The sequence below is a fragment of the Dendrobates tinctorius genome, unplaced genomic scaffold (assembly GCF_039654945.1).
Source record: "Dendrobates tinctorius isolate UK_male_01 unplaced genomic scaffold, ASM3965494v1 ptg000332l, whole genome shotgun sequence".
Classification (NCBI taxonomy): domain Eukaryota; kingdom Metazoa; phylum Chordata; class Amphibia; order Anura; family Dendrobatidae; genus Dendrobates; species Dendrobates tinctorius.
Window position 1 is genome coordinate 3855721 of NW_027361998.1, and position 17990 is coordinate 3873710.

A 17990-nucleotide genomic window follows, 5' to 3' on the forward strand; every position below is an offset into this window, starting at 1 on the left:
ATGTTCCTTGTATTGTATACTGGTCCCAGACATGTTTCTTGTATTATATTCTGGTCCCAGAGATGTTTCTTGTATTGGCAATTTCTAGCATTGCATAGCCTTCATTTCTAAGAACAAGAATAGACTGTCGAGTTTCACATGAACGTTCTTTTTTTCTGGCCATTTTGAGAGTTTAATGGAACCAACAAATGTAATGCTCCAGATTCTCAACTAGCTCAAAGAAAGTCAGGTTTATAGATTTTCTAGTCAGCCAAACTGTTTTCAGCTGTGCTAACGTACTTGCACAAGGGTTTTCAAGGGTATTCTAACCATCCATTAGCCTTCTTACACAGCAAACACAAAGTACCATAAGAACACTGGAGTGATGGTTGCTGGAAATGGGCCTCTATACATCTATGAAGATATTGCATTACAAAGCAGATGTTTGCAGCTAGAAGTCATTTACTACATTAGCAATGTATAGAGTGTATTTCTGAATCATTTAATGTTAGCTTCATTGGAAAAAACTGTGCTTTTCTTTAAAAAATAAGGAAATTTCTAAGTAACCCTAAACTTTTGAACGGTAGTGTATATCTTCCCTTGGCAATGGCGGGTGTTTCATTATCTTATACTTACAGTACATTGTATACTGGCCCCAGAGATGTTCCTTGTATTGTATACTGGTCTCAGATGTTCCTTGTATTGTATACTGGTCCCAGAGATGTTTCTTGTATTGTATACTGGTCCAGAGATGTTTCTTGCATTGTATTGTATACTGGTCCCAGAGATGGCACTTGCATTATATACTGGTGACTGAGATGTTCCTTGCATTGTATACTGGTGACTGAGATGTTCCTTCTGGACTGTATACTGGTTCCAGAGATGTACCTTTCATGGTATACTGGTCCTAGAGATGTACTTTTCATGGTATACTGGTCCTAGAGATGTACCTTTCATGGTATACTGGTCCTAGAGATGTTCCTTTCATTGTATACTGGTCCTAGAGATGTTCCTTTCATTGTATACTGGTGTAACGGGGTCCTTCTCTGGTATCACACAATCAACAGAGCTAGCGAAGAGTGAACAATTCCAAGACCTTTATTCAGGCAAAAATACGAAAAGGTCCATATTCAGTCCACCACACAAAGGATAAGATAGTCCAGAATAAGAATGCAGTCCAGTAACAGGATAAAATGTCCAGGGAAACGAGATTCCAAAACTCTAGCAACAGAGGATAAAATGGGTCCTTCTATCTGAAATGCAGTCTTTACACGATCCTGTCCACACCGGAACTGACTTGTCCAGCTCCTGTTCTCTCTCCACCCCCTTCCTTGTCCAGGGAAAGTCAAACAAGTTGGGGCGGTTTCCAGGCCCCCCAGAGGAGAACAAAGGGCCTTAGGGATTAATGCACTACAGGGGGGTCATCAAGAGACAGATACAGTGAGGCTGTAGACTTACAATGTAATAAGAAAAACACTATGAAAATAACTGGAATTGTTAAAAATAGGAATATACAAAAAATGATATCCACATAACATATCACACCATCACAACCTCTCCCCCCCCCATAATAAGTGAGCACACCATGAGGTCTACACAGACCTCTGGCCTGCTCACTTTAGTCCACATTGCTCAGTTATTTATAGTTCCTTGTACAGTGGCAGGGGTAGGTCGGTCTGGGGAGCCTATGGTTCTTCTTGTCGAGACAGACCATCGGCGTTCTGGTGTTGGCTTCCCCGCTTGTATTGGATGGAGAAGCTGTAGGGTTGTAAGGACAAGCTCCACCGCAGCAATCTTCCATTGTCCCCTGATACGCGATTCAGCCATGTGAGGGGGTTGTGGTCTGTAACAATTGTAAAGTCTCTGCCATACAAGTAGGGCTGCAATTTTTTTAGCACCATATGATGGCAAGGCACTCCTTTTCAATAGGAAATGTCTAAGTAACCCTAAACTTTTGAACGGTAGTGTATATCTTCCCCTGGCAATGGGGGGTGTTTCACTATCTTATACTTACAGTACATTGTATACTGGCCCCAGAGATGTTCCTTGTATTGTGTACAGGTCCCAGAGATGTTCCTTGTATTGTATACTGGCCCCAGAGATGTTCCTTGTATTGTATACTGGCCCCAGAGATGTTCCTTGTATTGCACACTGGTCTCAGATGTTCCTTGTATTGTATACTGGTCCCAGAGATGTTTCTTGCATTGTATTGTATGCTGGTCCCAGAGATGGCACTTGCATTATATACTGGTGACTGAGATGTTCTTGCATTGTATACTGGTGACTGAGATGTTCCTTCTGGATTTTATACTGGTTCCAGAGATGTACCTTTCATGTTATACTGGTCCCAGAGATGTTCCTTTCATTGTATACTGGTCCTAGAGATGTTCCTTTCATTGTATACTGGTCCTAGAGATGTACCTTTCATTGTATACTGGTCCTAGAGATGTTCCTTTCATTGTATACTGGTCCTAGAGATGTTCCTTTCATTGTATACTGGTCCTAGAGATGTTCCTTTCATTGTATACTGGTCCTAGAGATGTTCCTTTCATTGTATACTGGTCCTAGAGATGTTCCTTTCATTGTATACTGGTCCTAGAGATGTTCCTTTCATTGTATACTGGTCCTAGAGATGTTCCTTTCATTGTATACTGGTCCTACAGATGTTCCTTTCATTGTATACTGGTCCCAGAGATGGCATTTGCATGATATACTGGTCTTAGAGATGTTCCTTTCATTGCATACTGGTCCTAGAGATGGCATTTGCATGATATAATGGTGACTGAGATGTTCCTTTCATTGTATACTGGTCCTAGAGATGTTCCTTTCATTGTATACTGGTCCTAGAGATGTTCCTTTCATTGTATACTGGTCCTAGAGATGTTCCTATCATTGTATACTGGTCCTAGAGATGTTCCTTTCATTGTATACTGGTCCTAGAGATGTTCCTTTCATTGTATACTGGTCCTAGAGATGTTCCTTTCATGGTATACTGGTCTTAGAGATGTTCCTATCATTGTATACTGGTCCTAGAGATGTTCCTTTCATTGTATACTGGTCCTAGAGATGTTCCTTTCATTGTATACTGGTCCTAGAGATGTTCCTTTCATTGTATACTGGTCCTAGAGATGTTCCTTTCATTGTATACTGGTCCTAGAGATGTTCCTTTCATTGTATACTGGTCCTAGAGATGTTCCTTTCATTGTATACTGGTCCTAGAGATGTTCCTTTCATGGTATACTGGTCTTAGAGATGTTCCTATCATTGTATACTGGTCCTAGAGATGTTCCTTTCATTGTATACTGGTCCTAGAGATGTTCCTTTCATGGTATACTGGTCCTAGAGATGTTCCTTTCATTGTATACTGGTCCTAGAGATGTTCCTTTCATTGTATACTGGTCCTAGAGATGTTCCTATCATTGTATACTGGTCCTAGAGATGTTCCTTTCATTGTATATTGGTCCTAGAGATGTTCCTTTCATTGTATACTGGTCCTAGAGATGTTCCTTTCATTGTATACTGGTCCCAGAGATGGCACTTGCATTCTATACTGGTGACTGAGATGTTTCCTGGATTGTATATTAAAGAGAATGAACATTTTTTTAATTCTTTGATTTATCGCTCTACTATATACCGTAAAACAAATGGAAAGTTACCATGCAGTCTTAAGTTAAAAAAGTGCCGTTTTGTGTGTACAGCTCCTATGGAGATCTATGCGTTTCCTTGATAACAGACGACAATCAATCTCTGTGTAGTCTCATCATGGATTGTGGAAAAGAGCTCCAGGAGGAGGAAGGTTGGCTCTCCAGTGTTGCCTGCTGCAGATGGCTTCTTTCACTCTTCCTGGCCAAGAGCTAACCTCTATGGATTTATAGACCGTGTACCGGGGTGGGCGCCCCAGGTTACTGACTGTGAACTAGGCCTTTGTAAGAGGGCCCTCCAGATGCATCACTGATACCGGCTCCATGGGCTTTACGCCCCACTGCTTACTGTAAACGTCTCCAAAACAACCTTCTCCCTTGCTGAAGTAACTGAATCAGGACTGTGTCCTCTGTTACTGGAGTGGTTTCCATCTCACCAGGTCACACGGCTGCCCAGGATGGCGCTGGATGAAGATCAACAAATCCTCTCTAACAGCTCTCACTCTCCTCTCCCAAGATGGCGGCGCACCCACTTCCTGTCAGGCACTTCCTCCTAAGTGAGCCCCATCTGGTGCTGTCAAAATGCCACTCAAACCAGCAGAACAGAGTTCATTTAACACGGCACCCGTCCCTGCCAACAGAGAAGCTGTTTTTACGTCTCCTAACTGAACTGGGTATCTACTGTATATATGTATATATGTCCGGTACACAAGTTCCAGCAAGAGTCATAGAGGCATTATGGGGGAAACAGTGGCCTCTTGTGGCCGGTGGTTAGTATTGCAGGAAACAATGTTCTCAATGTCCAAGCTGTACACTGTCTTATACATTGGTATGGAGACATAACAGATTGGTAATGGAAATGACGCGCCATATTTCCCATCATCTTACACATTTTTTCTGCAGGAGATTTTAAGTCTCCCTAAGCCAGACGTCTCTAGTGTATCCTAAGTCCTTCAGTCCTGTGTTACTCCACTCGTTCTGCTTGATGTTATGTCTCACCTGATGCAGAGGAACCTGGAAGCCCTTGGTCTGGATGAGCAGTTGGAATGCAGCATGGAGCATGCCCTGTGCACACCTCCCGAACAACTGGTCATTTGTAGAAACATCTATTAACTTAAAGGGGTTGAATACTTTTGCACTGCAGTGTATTCATCACCTTCGTCTATTAATGACGTCATTGGTCTTGAGGTCTGTGGCGCAGCATATAATGGACACCCCTGCTCTATGTATCACAATTGATGGCTGCAGCAATCGGACGCTCGGCTCTTCTCCGGGACGGACCCTGGTATAAGATCAGATTAATTTACGAGCCCGGATGTGTTCGCCGTCATACTCCGGGTTTATGACTGGAATGAACTAGTGAATTATTTCTCCTGTGGAAAGGTCGGACGTCGCCCCCATCACTTATTTCGAACGGCAGATATATATATATCCTCAATCAGTCATTGATTTTACCATAGGCAGTGATTGGCAGAGTAATTCTGCATCGCTCATTAATCTTCACACCCGTCATGGTAACATTGCATCTGGTGCTTTAATACGACCGACCGCGGCCTCTTAATGGAATTACAGTGTGGATCGGCTCTTAAAGGGGAATCACCCCACAAATTTAAAGAATTCATTCGAGTGAAAAAAAAAGTTTGTCGAGTGCATTCCTTTTTTATTCCGTGCATATGAGAAAAAAGCATGTCACGTCTTTAGCACATTTCTGTGTGTAGATCACGACAAAACCTTCAGTTTTTTGGCAGTTTTATAAGAATTTTTTGGGGTGAGGATTTTGCTCTAGAACAAATCCCCTATTGCTACATCCCATACTATAATTAAAGGAAGCATTAAAAAAATTAAAGAAAACCCCACTATTGCTATCCACGTTAAAAGGGTGAGTTCACACTGAGACTTTTTGCTGAGTTTTTGGAGCAGAATCTAAGCAGAAAGTCAAAATATTTGAGGAGTTCTGAACTTTTGCTTAGGAATTTGGAGAGTTTCTGCCCACTCAGTGTTTTTTTTGGAACAGATATAGAGCAAAAAGTCTCCAAATCTTCAAAGTTGTAAAATTCCTCAAAAACTCAGTTTGTACTCATCTTTAGGGCATGTTCACACTGAGTCATTTTTCAGTGGATTCTGCCCCACTTTTTAGGTCACCCTCAACTGGATAGATTTTGTGTTACCTAAAAAAAATACCATCCCATAGAGCTGGCTATCTGGTGCTGCGTTGGCGAGGTTTTTGTTGGTTCTGCAGTGATGTGTTTTTTGTGCAAAGAGATAGTAAGAAAAAGCTTTGATATATTTTACATGCAGTACCAGCCCTGACCACATGGTGAAGTATTGAGCGGAAACATCACAGAGCAGAATGACATTCTGCACAGTGCCACCGAGTGGTGGGAAGTTTAATTGCAATCATTTTTTTTTTTCTTTTCTGCAAATATGAAAAATAAATTGTTTCGTCTGATTCTAGGTTCTGGGTCGGGCAGGATACAAGTTCCAGAACTGGGCTCAGACCTACGGGTCCACCCCGGAGCTGTACTTCCAGCCTAGCAGCGTGGAGGAGGTGAAGGAGGTGAGTGAGGGGGCAATGGGGGTGACTTTATCCGGGGTTCTTGTAGGGTGACTAGAAATCCCAACATTCTGTGTCTGATAAAGGTCTGGATCATTATTGCCTTTGCACCTTTTTGCTTTGTTTTTGGAGATTTTCACCTGTTTTTCATTGGCACCGTACTATTCTTTTTTTCTTTATTTTCTCTCTTTAATTTTTCCTTTTTAAAGGGAACCTGTCACCGGAAGTTGGCGGCCTATGTAAATGGCCTTTGTCCGGTCCAATGGGCGGTGTTTCTTCTTCTTTCTCCACCCCATCTGTGGCCTCCATCCGCGATCTTTGCCTGTATTAGAGAAGTTCAACTCCATAGTTTGCGCATGCGCAAAGCAATCTTGCTTCGCGCATACGCAGTATGCTTTACCCAACTGCGGGCAAAGCCGAAAATCATTACTGCGCATGCGCCGGTACACTATGTCCCAGAAGTATTTTGCTGTGTTTCGGGACATAGTGTACTGGCGCATGCGCAGTAATGATTTTCGGCTTTGCCCGTAGTTGGGCAAAGTGTACTGCACGTGCGCGGCGCAAGATTGCTTTGTGAATGTGCAAACTATGGAGTTGAACTTCTCTAATACCGGCAAAGATCGCGTACGGGGGCCACAGATGGGGTGATAAAAAAAAAACACCTCCAAAAAGTAGTTAAAGAGAAATATTAAGAACATTTTTGCTTTTGTGCAAAACCACTTGGAAGAATTTGGAGCGAAATGACATCAACGAATACAAGTAGAGAATCTCTCCGAATCCGGCTTCAAAATCTCAAAACACTTTGATTTTCCGATCCGATTCTGCTCCAAAAACTCAGCAAAAAGATTCGGTGTGAACAAAGCCTTATGATGGCGACTAATCTGGGTTTCGTAAAGTTGTAGCTGGTCAAAAAAAGAAAAAAAAACGGATGACTTTGATTTTCTCCTTGTTTTGTCCCCACGACAACACTTCTTGTTTCATGAAAGTATACAGTAAGGAGAACTGAGGAATTAGTGATTTCCTTTTCTTTCTCCCCAGATCCTGGACCTGGCACGACAGAGGAGTAAGAGGGTGAAGGTGGTGGGCGGGGGGCACTCTCCCTCCGACATCGCCTGCACCGACGATTTCATGGTCCGAATGGATAAAATGAACAAAGTATTAAAGGTATAAACCCCCCTGTGTGCGGAAAGTCCCTGCACGAGCCGCGCTACGTAACAAACTCAGCTCTGCTACATCTGTAACAGCCCCGTGATCGACTGACAGCTCCAAAGAATGATGGCTGCCGGAGAGCTGCCGTACACCCCAGACACGACGTGTGCTACTAATGGGGAGAGAGGAGAAAGCCAGAAACAGAAAGATCAGATGGTTCACCAGTCACACCGATACTGGGGGAGCAGTGTAACTGATTACAGGGATCTATGGATGATGCAATGTTATGGGGGATATGTGGATGACGCACTGTTATGGGGATCTGTGGATGACGCACTGTTATGGGAGATCTGTGGATGACGCGCTGTTATGGGGGATCTGTGGATGACGCGCTGTTATGGGGGATCTGTGGATGACGCGCTGTTATGGGGGATCTGTGGATGATGCACTGTTAAGGGGATCTGTGGATGATGCACTGTTATGGGGGATATGTGGATGACGCACTGTTATGGGGGATCTGTGGATGACGCACTGTTAAGGGGATCTGTGGATGATGCACTGTTATGGGGGATATGTGGATGACGCACTGTTATGGGGGATATGTGGATGATGCGCTGTTATGGGGGATATGTGGATGACGCACTGTTATGGGGGATCTGTGGATGATGCACTGTTAAGGGGATCTGTGGATGATGCACTGTTATGGGGGATATGTGGATGACGCACTGTTATGGGGGATATGTGGATGACGCACTGTTAAGGGGATCTGTGGATGATGCACTGTTATGGGGGATATGTGGATGACGCACTGTTATGGGGGATATGTGGATGACGCACTGTTATGGGGGATCTGTGGATGACGCACTGTTATGGGGGATCTGTGGATGACGCACTGTTATGGGGGATGTGTAGATGATGCACTGTTATGGGGGATCTGCAGATGGCGCACTGCTATTGGATGTCTATGTCCATGTTATGGGGATCTGTGGCTGTCACTGTTGTCATGTGAGCAGTGTTCTGCAGCACTTCCTGCACTCCACCACTTTTTCCCACATTGGCACAAGAGATCTGTCACTTTTCTATAAATGCACACACAGCAGAGCACTGGATCACTTTTTCAGGGTGAGTGACGAATGACGGCTATAGTCGCCGCTGATCACCATCTGCTGATTATTCCCCATGTTTCAACCTTTATCTGCAAGTCAAAAACAAACAGAATAAAAATCGATTGATTGCTGTGATCGATGGCTGATGGAGCAGTCAATTTTTAATCCCAACAAGTGGAGGCGTCAAGAAATGTCTCTTTAAATGCGAACTTATATTTGCATCCTAACAACGTGCCTAACAAATATACAAACGGCACAATACTTTATTAACACAACCATGAATCCCGTTTTCTGGCAAATTACGGATTGCTACATGTGTACAGGATTAGGACAAATAACAGCACAGGTATACATCTCCAGAAGCTTCATCAGTACAGGTCAGGATACCAGAACCACCAACAGTACAGAAATACATTACCATATCCCTCATCAGTACATGAATGCAGAATCAAAATCAGTAGCAGCACAGGTATACATCACCAGAACCACCATCAGCACAGGAATACATCACCAGAACCACCATCAGTACAGGAATACATCACCAGAACCACCGTCAGTACAGGAATACATCACCAGAACCACCATCAGTACAGGAATACGTCACCAGAACCACCATCAGTACAGGAATACATCACCAGAACCACCATCAGTACAGGAATACATCACCAGAACCACCATCAGTACAGGAATACATCACCAGAACCACCATCAGTACAGGAATACATCACCAGAACCACCATCAGTACAGGAATACATCACCAGAACCACCATCAGTACAGGAATACATCACCAGAACCACCATCACTACATGAATACATCACCAGAACCACCATCAGTACAGGAATACATCACCAGAACCACCATCAGTACAGGAAGAGATCACCAGAACCAACAACAGTCCAGAAATACAACACACAAAAAACAACAGTACAGGAATACAGAACCAGAACCACCATCAGTATATGAATACATTGCCAGAACCTTCATCACTACAAAAATACATTACCACAACCACCATTTGGACAGGAATACATAATAATATAAATAATAATAATCTTTATTTATATAGCGCCAACATATTCCGCAGCGCTTTACAGTTTAACAGTTTCAAAACACAAGTCATAAGTAACAACGCTAACAATACAATAATTAAAGCAAAATAAGACGAAATAAGACAATAATACATAATCATAACTAACATCAATACTGAAATGCATCACCAGAACCCCCATCACTACATGAATGCAGCATCATACAACCACCATCAGCACATGAATACAGCACCAGAACTATTATCAGTACAGAACTACAGCAATCAATTGTAATGTCTGGTCAGCTCCATATACAATTGGATCACATGAACCTACAATTCTCTGTATGTCCTTAATAATAGTTAGGAGAAACTGAAAGTTATTGTTAACATAACTTATCGAGCTGCGGACCATACAGGAACCACAGAACCGATGAGATGAAAGCACTGTCACAAAGCAATGATTTCCCTCCAGTACCTTATAGATAACATTTTTTCCATCTGATCCTGACGACGTGATGACTTTTCATATCCACAGCTCATTTTTGCAGACTCAGATTTTCTCGGGTCTTCTGCAGCACATCCTGACACTGCGCCTTTAAAAAGAACTGTCATTTTAATGCTGCCGAATAAAAATATATCTGCCCTACACTGATCCCCTGAATAATTGTCCTTCACTGTGCTCCCTGCACAAAATATGACTCGCACACCGTCCCTCATATGGTGCCTGCCCTTCACACTGTCCTCGCCTTTACACATTGGTCCCTCTCTTCATGATGTCTCCTCACACTGTGTCCCTCGTTTACTGCCCAGACTATACTGTGTGTCCTCCTCACATCCACATCTACATACTATCCTCTCACACTGTCCCTTATGCTGCTCCCTCTCTACACTACCCCACCATACTACCCCATCTCTACATTGTGCCGTTTCTCCACGTTACCTCCACTCATTCTATCTCCTAACACATTTCTCTACCTATACTGACCGCTCACTCATTCCCCCATATTAACGTCTTAAATATTTCTCCCCTGCCCATATCGTCTCCCCACACGTCTACCTCTATTCATACTGTTTCCTCACACACTCCCTCTCTTCATATTGCCTTTTTACACATTTCCCCCATACTGTGTCCTCACACATTAGCTCCCTAGTCCATGCAGTCTCCTCACACATTTACTCTTCATATACTGTATCCTCACAATTTTCCTCCTCGGATTGTCTCTTCACACAGTCCCTCGCTCCCCATACTGTTTCTTTATCCCCCTTGCCATACTGTATGCTCATTCCCACCATTCCCACACTGTCTCCTCACACATACCTCCATTCGGCCCATATTGCCTTCTCACACAGTTCCCACCTCCCTGTACTGTATGCTCACACATTCCTCACAGTCCAACTGTCACCTTAAGCATTCCCCCTCCTCAAACTGTATCATTTCACATTTCACTTTCCCAATACTGTCTCCTCACACATTCTCCCTTCATTTACTGTATTCTCACACATTTTTTTCCCCTCCCCATTTAACTCTTCACACATTCCCTTACTCTCCATACTGTTTCCTTATCCTCCTTGGCATGCTATACACTCATACATTTCCCCCTCCCCACACTATCTCCTCACACATTCCATTCCCTGACCATATCTCTCTTCACATCTTCCCCCTTTCCATACTGTCTCCTCACACATCCCCTGAATAATTGTTGTTCACTGTGCTCCTGGCACAAAATATGAATCACACACTATCCCTCATATAGTGCATGCCCTCTACACTGTCCTCGCCTTTCCACATTGGTCCCTCTCCTCACACATTCCCACCCTTTCTATACTGTCTCTTCACACATTCCCATGCTCACCATACTGTCTCCTCATATATTCACCTCCCCCGCCTATACTGTACCTTGTCATACGTTGTGCTCACCCGCATGTGCCAGGCAGATGATCTGTCTGTGCCTCCTAACTATGCCACAAAGAGGGTGGGCAAGGAAAGACTAATTGTAAAGTGAGAGGCATAACTCTATATGTAGTAAGCTCATCATATAAAATGGAAAAAGATGCAATATCACTGCTGACCACAAGGGGCAACCCAGAGACATCACCAGCCCCATATAATTTGTGGGCTGGAGACTATATACCGGAGGAGTGCAATATGAAGACCACTATCTATAAAACTCAGAGGTCCCCATACCATATGTGCGTTGTCCTGTAGGTAACGGGGCCACTGTCATGGTAAAAGCAGCTTCTAAGTGTCCATTCGCCTAATGATGTCACTCTTACTGGTGGACTGAGGGGAAGCTCTATGTTGAGATATTGAAGAGCACAGGGTCCGTGTACAACATCTTCGGGGGGCCTTCTCCAGTCCACGACCCTCTTTTATCAGACACAGTTCTCTCTGGAGGACTCATTATGTTCACATATTACACAGCAGGCACATTGATTTAATTGAGAACTGTGTAATACTTCTAGTCTCCTCTGGGGGTGCTGTAGGGTAACAGAACACTTGTTGATGGACTTTTCCACAGATTACAGCTGATCGCTGGGGATCCCGGCGGTAGGAATTTCATAGATGGGAATTTTCATCGGTCAACCATTGGAATAAAAAGTGATTTCCTAAGCAGGGAACCATTTTAATTAGGCCTTCCTGCTTTATATTAGCTTTTAAGTTTAAACAGCTGGCTACAACTGTTTGAATAATAGCGCCACTGCCCAATACCACATAAGAAGGTACCGGATGCAGTATTTATATGGGGGGGGTTATGCCATACATGTGATGACTATACCCCTTTATTAGCACAAAAGAGATGCTGATGCTACAGCGCCACCTAGTGGCAGAGTAGTGAAGTGCAGGCCCCTTCTGCTCATTAGTAGAGTCCATGCGCGGTGTGGCGGGTGCGCTGCTCCTGTTCTTCGCAGCGACTGTCTGCAGTAATAGATTGTACGCAACGACCGTGAAGCGCGGTTGTCAGTGACGGAGCTTAGTGTCATTTCGTGTCTATCTGCTGATTATGTCCCGGGCGAGGAGGCGCAACTCGTCCTAACTACCTCCACTTGTTATAAGATACTCGCCGTTCCTCGTCTCTCCGATCTACCGCGCAGGGATTAATAAATCCGGCGGCTGGTTCCCCCGCCTCCTGATATGATTCACGAACAGAATTTCATTTTCACTTTTTTCTTCTATTATTTTTCCTTCTGTTTAAATAAATCATTTCTGGGGATAAGTCCGGCTCAGGAGACAAAGCCGCGCCGGCACAAAGGATCTCAGTGGCTGCATAGGAAATTCATTTCTGGCCGTCACAGCCCTAATTCCCTGTGATAGGGTCACACTTACAGCGCTATACATATATGCACACGATATATACATGGCGGAAAGTATGTGAACCCAGAGTCGACTGTTTCGAGAAAGGCAACAAATTCAGTTATAATTGGGGTCCTGGGAGACAGGAGACCCATTTCAGGTTAGTTTTGCCCCCATATGAACCTCTTAATACCAATCACTGGGAAGGAGAGAGGAACAGAGCAAGAGTGAGCCACAAACACCTGTACTGCTGCTTTCTACTACATTTTATTTCACCTCAGAGCTGGATTCACAGCCACATCTCATAGTACTGCTGTATAATTTCCTATATAGTAATGCTTTATAGTCACTGTCCACAGGGTTAGATTCACAGCTGCATTGCTCAGTACTGCTGTATAATATCCTCCAAGGTAATGCTCTCTAGTCACTGTCTCTAGTGCTAGATTCACAACTGCATTACTCAGTACTGCTGTATAATATCCGCCAAGGTAATGCTCTCTAGTCACTGTCCCCGGTGTTAGATTCACAGCTGCATTGCTCAGTACGGCTGTATAATATCCTCCAAGGTAATGCTCTCTAGTCACTATCCCTAGTGTTAGATTCACAGCTACATTACTCAGTACTGCTGTATAATATCCTCCAAGGTAATGCTTTTTAGTCACTGTCCCCGGTGTTAGTTTCACAGCTACATTGCTCAGTACGGCTGTATAATATCCTCCAAGGTAATGCTTTCTAGTCACTGTCCCCGGTGTTAGATTCACAGCTACATTGCTCAGTACTGCTGTATAATATCCTCCAAGGTAATGCTCTCTAGTCACTGTCCCCGATGTTAGATTCACAGCTACATTGCTCAGTACTGCTGTATAATATCCTCCAAGGTAATGCTTTTTAGTCACTGTCCCCGATGTTAGATTCAGAGCTACAGTGCTCAGTACTGCTGTATAATATGCTCCAAGGTAATGCTTTCTAGTCACTGTCCCCACTGTTAGATTCACAGCTGCATTGCTCAGTACTGCTGTATAATATCCTCCAAGGTAATGCTCTCTAGTCACTATCCCTAGTGTTAGATTCACAGCTACATTGCTCAGTACTGCTGTATAATATCCTCCAAGGTAATGCTTTCTAGTCACTGTTCCCAGTGTTAGATTCACAGCTGCATTGCTCAGTACAGCTGTATAATATCCTCCAAGGTAATGCTTTATAGTCACTGTCCCGACTCCCCAGTGTTAGATTCACGGCTAGGCACTGCTCAGTACTGCTTTATAATATCCTCCTTACTTATTGTTTTCCATCACTGTCACCAGTGTTAGAGTCACAGCTACACTGCATTGTACTGCTATATAATTTCCTCCTCCCTAAAGCTTTCAAGTCACCGTTCCTAGTGATAGATTCACATCTGCACTACTCAGTACTGCTGTATGATGTCTTCCATGCTGATGCTTACTAATGTTTTATATCATCCCCAGTACAATTCACAGCTACTTCTCAGTACTGCTGTATGATGTCCTCCATGCTGATGCTTTCTAGTTAGTGTTTTATTTCATGCCAGTACTGGATTCACAGCTACACATCTGCAGTATAATATCCTTCTTATATATACTTTCTGGGAAGTGTTTTTTCCTACCCCAGTACTTGATTTAAATCTATACTGTTCAGTACTGCTATATAATGTTCTCCAGTCTGATACTTTCGACTAAGTGTTTTATATCACCCCCAGTACTTAATTCACAGCTACACTGCTCCGTAATATTGTATAATTTCCTTTATTTGGTTGCTTTCTAGTAAATGTTTTATATCACCCAATTGTTGAACTTACAGCTACACTTCTCGATACTGCTGTATTTTGTCAGACATGATGCTGCTTTCTATTATGCGTTGTGTCTCACCCTAGAGCTAGATTCACATCTACATATCTCAGTACTGTGGTATAATGTCTTCCATGCTGCTGTTTTCTAGTAAATTCATTCCAGAGCTGGATTCATAGCTGCACTGCTCCGTACTGCCATATACCATATAATGTCCTCTATGCTGTTGTTCCTTCTGAACATCGCTGTGTGCTTTGCATGGGAGACATCATTGCTGTTAGTTTCCTCTCACTAGCTCAGAGACAACAGAAACTTAAAGCTAGAGCTTAGAGAAGGGAAATTCAATTCTATGATATTGACAACTGGGTCACAGCCAAATCTGGGGCCCATATATTATTTCTACCTGAAGCTACTACTCAGAAAAACTGTATAAATCCACGTACAGGGATCTTCTAGTGATGGCTCCAAGTATAAACAATAACATCAATAGCAACAAAAGAACTCTAAGCGGATTCTTGGCGGTGCACGGCAGAGCAGATCTCCTGCCCTGCAGCTCTGCAGGCCACATGCTGGCACACAGATTGCCTCCTGCTTCAGTGACACCGCTGGTTCCAGTGAATGGACGGACTGAGGCTGAATTCTCAAAAATATCCAACCCTTAAAGGGCCAGCGACGTCTTAATGCTATAAACACATGTGCCTCTATTAAAGGGGAAATACCATAGAAATTAAACAATAGTCCTATAGATTCCATAAATAATTACTTTTATTAATAGAGCTGACAATCGATGGTGCTGCCAGATGGAGGACGGATAGTGAAAACGTGTCAGAAGTGCTGCAGGGTAAAGGTGGCCGTGAGCGTTGGACATGACGAATTGGGGGAGTGTGTGTGATTGACAATGGCCCCCTGAGTTTGCACTTTTTGGGTAACTTTTGCATAACACTAAGAACTTTCCACAATGTTTGTAACTGGGGGCACTTAGGACCCAGAAAACGCCGTTTAGGAGTTGAGGCTATCATGTGACCCACTCAGGCTGTCATGTGACCCACTCAGGCTATCATGTGACCCACTCAGGCTATCATGTGACCCACTTATCTGTGACCACTGCAGGATTCTGATAGGGAGAACCTAGAAATGTCTTCAATTTGGTGTTCAAATTACAAGGAGAAGGAAGCGTTTTAGTTAATGTGAGTAAATTAGAAAGTTTCTTGTTGAGACCAGAAATTAACAAATTTACCCATTTTTTTTTATTAAGCAAACAATCCCTTTAAGCATTTTGTCTATCAGGCTCCCAGAGAGAGACAAGTGTTGTGAACACTTTTGACCTGACTTCTGAGTTTGGGCTCCCTCTGGTGGTTGCTGCAGGTAATGGAGCTGATTGGGTTGACAGAAGTCAATCACCTGAAGCGGATGATCGAAGGTCAGGTGTTACAGACTGGGAAGATTTAAGTGAGCAACCTTCCCTCAGTTGTTTCTGGTGATTTGGTTTTCTTCCTGTGCATTTTGAAGTCCGCTTGCCCCCTGCTTGGTCCTTCATCGTTCAGATAAGTTATTTGTTTGCTAGAATCTTTTTGCATTTGATCCAGTTTTTGCCTTTTTCTGCTTTCTGCTTTGCTGTGTGGGTTCAGCATTGTTCCCTGCTGGGACCTGTGCTGGACCCCGTTCCATATGCCACAGCATGTGTCAGTCTTTTCAGTATTTCTAATCCCCTGTTATATCAGTATCTTTTGTTTTGCTTCCAGTTCACACCAGAATTCTGATCTAGTGGGGGAGAGGTCGTGTGGCCTCAGACGTGTTGGATTTTTCTTAGGGTTTTTTGTGTGATTGCAGACAGTATCTTTCCTTTCCTGTCCTGTCTAGTCAGTTTGGGCCCCATCGTTTGCTCAGTCTATTTTCTGCCTGTGTTTGTTCCTCATCTTGTCTCACCAGCAATATATGTTCGGGGGCTATCTATTCCTTTGGGGTTCTACTCCGGGGCAGTTTAGCTTTCCCCTTTCTTGCTTTAGGCTTAGTTAATTCTTTGGCTGAGCCGAGGTGTCTACTGTAGGGCATCGTAGGTACGTCCCACGGCTACTGCTAGTTGTGTTGTTAGGTTTAGGGGTCTGTAATCCGTTAAGTTACCAACCTCTCTGGGTATCTGGTTGCTTCGCTTATTCCTCGGCTATCCTCCTCGGTGACCTAATCACAACAGACAAGCGCTCGGGGTATTCAGAGAGCTGGCTGACAACTAGTTTGAGAATTGAAATGGCAGCCACTACTGGTTGTCAGATCTGTTAGAAGGGACCACTCGCTGGGGAAATTCAGTCTTTTAGTTTTTAGATCAACTTTGTTACTTTAGATATTCTGCTTTATTGAACCCATGGGTAACATTGGCGCGGGTTCTTCGCTGCGGTGGGAGCAGCAGGGGGGCGGCGCAGTTTTTCTGCTCGCTGCCATTGTGTTTTATTAGTTGCCTTCCTGGCACTTTGGATGCAGGTGCAGCCTATTACTGCTCTCTGGAAGCCTTCGCTATTATCTTGGCACGCAAGCTATAAAACTTCAGCGGCCGCAGCGAGCGGAACATCAGGGGCTCGTGATTGGGCAGATGTCGCACTAGACAGGGGAATACGCTTCAGACGCCTTTAAAAAGAAGAATCACGTAAAGCCTGAACGAGCGGCCATCAAATCCAATGTGATACGCGATAGAGGGGGGGCTACAGAGAAAGGAGATTTTGCCCAGCAGCACAGAGTATTTCAGGAGAGGAGTGTGATGACCTTAGAGAAGGTCACTAACTGTTTGGTGATGTGCAGTCCACAGAAATTTGGTGATTTTATTTTTTTGTGATGATCTCGAATTAAGATGTCAGTCATCCCCTCATTCTCACCGTGACACCATCCCCTCTTCTTATTTCTCTCCTGTGTCTCTTTCTCCAGATTGACAAGGATAAGAAGCAAGTGACAGTGGAGGCTGGGATCCTCCTGAGCCAGGTGAATGAGGTGCTGAACAGGACCGGGATGGCCTTGTCTAAGTAAGTGCAGCAGGGGGCGCTATGGCTCCTACACTGCATATTGGGTATATTGTGCTAAGAGTCCTCATGGTCCTACAGATAAAGACTCCTGGCCCCCACACCTAGCCCTCCATATAGTATAATGGCCCCCACACATAGCCCTCCATATAGTAAGATGGCCCCCACACCTAGCCCTCCATATAGTATGATGGCCCCCACACATATCCCTTCTTATAGTATGATGGCCCCCACACATAGCCCTCCATATAGTATCATGGCCCCCACTCCTAGCCCTCCATATAGTATAATGGCCCCCACACCTAGCCCTCCATATAGTATCATGGCCCCCACACCTAGCCCTCCATATAGTATGATGGCCCCCACACTTAACCCTCCATATAGTATGATGGCCCACACTTAACCCTCCATATAGTATCATGGCCC

General features: G+C 43.9%; 1 protein-coding gene across 1 annotated transcript in view; it reads left to right on the forward strand.

The window, feature by feature from the left end:
• LOC141074309 (L-gulonolactone oxidase-like) overlaps positions 1-17990 on the forward strand; it is a 326928-nt gene that overhangs the window by 190511 nt on the left and 118427 nt on the right. The window contains exons 5-7 of the mRNA XM_073561938.1: positions 6076-6177; positions 7213-7338; positions 17473-17567. Of these exons, the coding sequence (XP_073418039.1) occupies positions 6076-6177; positions 7213-7338; positions 17473-17567 (323 nt within the window). The remainder of the gene's footprint in view (positions 1-6075; positions 6178-7212; positions 7339-17472; positions 17568-17990) is intronic.